At 36.2% G+C, this 4,091-nt stretch overlaps 1 protein-coding gene across 1 annotated transcript; it reads right to left on the reverse strand.

Moving 5' to 3' along the window:
- Window positions 1-1,834: 1,834 nt before the first annotated feature.
- Window positions 1,835-3,337, reverse strand: LOC110419549 (senescence-specific cysteine protease SAG39-like). The gene is made up of 2 exons (XM_021432642.1): window positions 2,891-3,337; window positions 1,835-2,522 (listed from the first exon to the last, which is right to left on the reverse strand). Exons 1-2 carry the CDS (start codon window positions 3,297-3,299, stop codon window positions 1,930-1,932), a joined length of 1,002 nt encoding a protein of 333 aa, XP_021288317.1. The 5' UTR covers window positions 3,300-3,337; the 3' UTR covers window positions 1,835-1,929.
- Window positions 3,338-4,091: the final 754 nt, after the last annotated feature.

A 4,091-nucleotide genomic window follows, 5' to 3' on the forward strand; every position in this document is an offset into this window, starting at 1 on the left:
TGGAGTCAATCAACCACCTTTTCATTGCTTGTATGGAGTCATGAAGGGTGTGGAGTAGGTGGTGTGGAGAATGGGGAATTATAGACTATATCACTGGGGATGAGAAGTTTGCTTTTGTTGCATGGAACTCATTTAATGTGGAAATGACTAAAAGAAAAGTGTGGAAGATGTCTTTCTTCACAATAACTTGGTCTATTTGGCTTTGAAGAAATGAAGTGGTCTTTGAGGGAAAATTTGGGATGCTACCAAGATTTTTGACATTATTAAAATGAGATTAGCTTGGTGGGTCAAATAATAGTAGCCAATTGGAAATGGATCTATTTCGGACTTTGCCAATGCTTCACCAGTGGCTTGTGCAATAGCCATAAATAAGCCAATTAAGAATGTTGTTTTATGGGGGAATTCGCCTAAGGGATGACTCAAATTCAACACGGATGGGGCTGCATGAGGCTGCCAAGGTCAACTAGGGATTTGGGAAAGGTGAAGCTTATTTTCTCTAAGGCAAGTTGGAGTGATGCGAACCTTGCTGAAGTTATGGCGATAGGATAGGCCACGATCATATTTGCAGCTTCCTCTTGGGCTATCCTTGCTGGTATTATTTTTGAAATTGACTATAGGAATGCAGTTACTTGGATAACCAAACTAGAGGCTGGTCCATGGAGGTTACAACATCTTATCCTTCAGATCTTGTCCTTTAAATCCAAAGTGGGTAACTGGCAAATCCAACTTATTCCAAGGGTAACTAATCAGTAGGCAGATAACCTTGCCAAATTGAGTGTTGATAGAATGAATGACCTGCTCCAATTTTCTTCCTAGTTAGTGGCTTGTTGTGTTGGGGGCCTACAACACCATGGTTAACAAGCTCAATACTGTGGGTAGCATAGTGCTAATGGAGTTGAGGATCTTGAATGAAGGATTTGGAGGAAAAGGAAACATGCAAATGGTACTGTTTCTTTTTCTTGCTTGTTCTAGTTGGAATCGTTTGAGAGACTTTAGATGTATAACTGTGAATGTGTAAGATTGAGTTATAAATGTGCATAGCTTTTAGTTTTTGCTATTGGTTATATTTTTGTAAGCTAGTTTGATTATATAATACCAAGATTGATATAGTGACATTACGTTGTTTGTTTGTAAAAGGTTTACCCTGTTCTAAGTATGGAAATGATCCTATAATTTTAAAAAAAAAAAAAATCATGTAGCCATACCAATCTACCACCCCTTTCAATTCAGCCTTTAGCTCACGAGATAAGGCTTCCTCCTACACACATAGAGAGCTCGTCTATACACCTATTGGTCATGTAACATTAAAATGACCATATACACATCTTAGTCATATATATTAAATTTCAAGTTGATTTGAACATTAATTTTTAATGCTTATATGTTAAATGTTTTAAATCAATTTGACTTTTTAAAAAGTATATCTCTTGCACCCATAAGAAGTAATCTAGCATATATTTTGTAAAAGTTTTTAAGTATATGTATTTAGGTGTACATATATGTTATTATTGTTATTATTTACTCTTTGTAGTCTAAATATAATACTTGTATATCGTTGTTAAAGATTTGATACATGCCATTTGCATCTTGCATTCGGAAGCAAAAGTTATATAGGAACATAAATCTGAAACAAACCCTACATTAAAGGAAACAAAAACAGTACTAGCATTTTTTATTTAGTAAATATTAAATTGCAATATATGTAAAAGTAAAATCATAATCATAATCATGCTTCTATATGATAATTGTTTTTCAAACTTTCCCTACATTATGCCATTTGCATTTTGCTTTTAAGAGCAAACGATACGTAGGAAAATAAAACCAAAACATATCCTAAACTAAAGGAAATAACCCTTCCCTTCCTTTTTATTTAATACATATATAGGAAGGCATCTCAAACAAAAGGAATGCCCCATCATATGTGAATGCTTATGCAATTGGATAGGCTGGTCTTATGGCAAGGCCACAGAGGCCTTCCGGGGCATCCACATTCCTCTGCATCTTTATGTAGCCATTCTCACCCCAACTTTGGTTCCATGAATTCTTCACCAACCAGTAATCTATACCGTCTTCGCTGGTCCCAAATCCAACAATAGTGACAGCATGGTGTAGATTAGTTCCGCAATCTCCAGTGAAGATTCCACTTTTGTAAAATTTAAAGTCCATTCCACTAGCCTCAATGCTAATTGTGACGGGTTGGTTTGATACAGCTTTAAGTAATTCCTCCTCGCTGTTGGCGGGTACCCTGGCAAAATTACTGATATCAGCAACGTGCGATGCCTCCTTCTCTTTGTCACAAGTTCCTTGCGTTGCTTGATATGGATAATTGTCCTCTGTGGTTAATCCACCGGTTTGCATAATGTATTGGAAAGCATCTGTCTTGGAACCACCATCACAACCATGGTTGTTGCCATTTGTGCTGCAGTCTAATAATTGTTGCTCGGACAATGAGATCAGCTTTCCAGTTTTAATTTGGTTAATGCCTTCCGTGGCTGCAACTGCGGCAAATGCCCAACAACATCCTAGAAACAAAATAACCCATGTTAAAGAATAAAGCAGCTAACCTAAAACCAATTAATAATAGATGAAGAGGCCGAGGTTCAACTTGAATATAAAACACGAAAAATCCAAGACTATATGGGGTACAACTATTGACTCATAAGGGGCAACAAGCAAGAAGGACGTACTAAAAATGGCTCTGAAAGCAAGTTAAGCATCTAACGTAAAATCAATTAGTAAAAAGTGGAGAGGTTGACTTGATTTTTAGAGTAAAGGAAACGCGAGACTTAAACTTACCCAATAAAATCACTTAACAAAATAAATAATAATTTATACAATTTGGTCAAACTTTTCTTGAAACATGAGTTGAAAGACGTTAATCAAGTCTTACCACAATCTCGCTGGTCCTTAACAGGAGTGACAGCGCCCTTTTCCCTCCAATCCAAGCTTGTTGGAACATCTGTGAACTCTGCATAGGTAAATGGTGATGATGTTGCTAGGTTACCTGGATTCTTGTATCCAGTACGAGTCGCAACGAATTCATCATGACTCATGTCTGCAAACTCATTAATGCCTAACTTAAAACTCCTATTTCCAGCATTGTTGAAGCTCTGAATGTATTCCAAGTTCTCCTTGAAAATCTTGAAACGTCTGTCTTTCTCAGTTTTGGTCTGATAAGTTCGACCATATTGAGCCATCCATAGCTCGTGTTCAGCAATGGTAGCTTCATTCAGTGTGCGGGACATGGCCTGAGATGCCAAAATCCCAAAAATGAAAAACAAGACGAAGTTTAAAGTCATCGTTTACAATGAAGAGATAGCAGTAGATGGGATTTTGCTAATTGGTAAGCTGTGAAGAAGCAACACCCAGAGTCAGATATTTATACCACACAAATTAAACCATCGTATCAAACTAATTGCTTATTCTATACGTTTCTTTTTGTTTCGTTTCAAATTAAAAAGTAAAGGGAAAAGAAAATTCTACTTGAAAATACAACACGTGTCCCACGGCTTCTTTTAGAAATTAAATTGTTTAAAGAATAATGAAATTTCATGTGTGAAAATGATTCATGCAACTGAAAAGAGAAAGCTCTACCCCTTTGCTGCTTTTACAAACTCAGAAAGGTGGTGTTGAATTTACTTCTCCATGCTTTGTAAACCTACTTATTCACATATTTAAATAGGATGGTGATTGAATTTACTCAGTGGCCGAGACTAATCTCCGGTCTTCACAATACAGACTTAAATGTCACGGCCCTCGTGGTCATGTTTTATGAGACTAACCACTTCTTTGTTGTCCTTGAGTCGAAATTTCCCAACACTGGTAAGATGAATTCAAATAATAAATTATGCCATTTTAACAAGTTAGAGAGACTTTGTTGATTTAGACATATCAAAGTTTTCCACAAGACAAATTAAATTTAATAAGACGGCATAGCTGTCTCTTGGCCATGGAAGGAAAGATCAAATTAGTAACTTTTTTATTTTGAAACTTTCATTATGTAAACATTAAGCCGTCATGTCATCCAAAGTCTTCAATAATTTACTAAAGACTTTTACTGATCTAAAATATCAACCTTGTGCATTTCAAAA

This window comes from Theobroma umbraticum, unplaced genomic scaffold (genome assembly GCF_002168275.2).
Source record: "Theobroma umbraticum cultivar Fairchild unplaced genomic scaffold, ASM216827v3 scaffold_67.0, whole genome shotgun sequence".
NCBI lineage: Eukaryota > Viridiplantae > Streptophyta > Magnoliopsida > Malvales > Malvaceae > Theobroma > Theobroma umbraticum.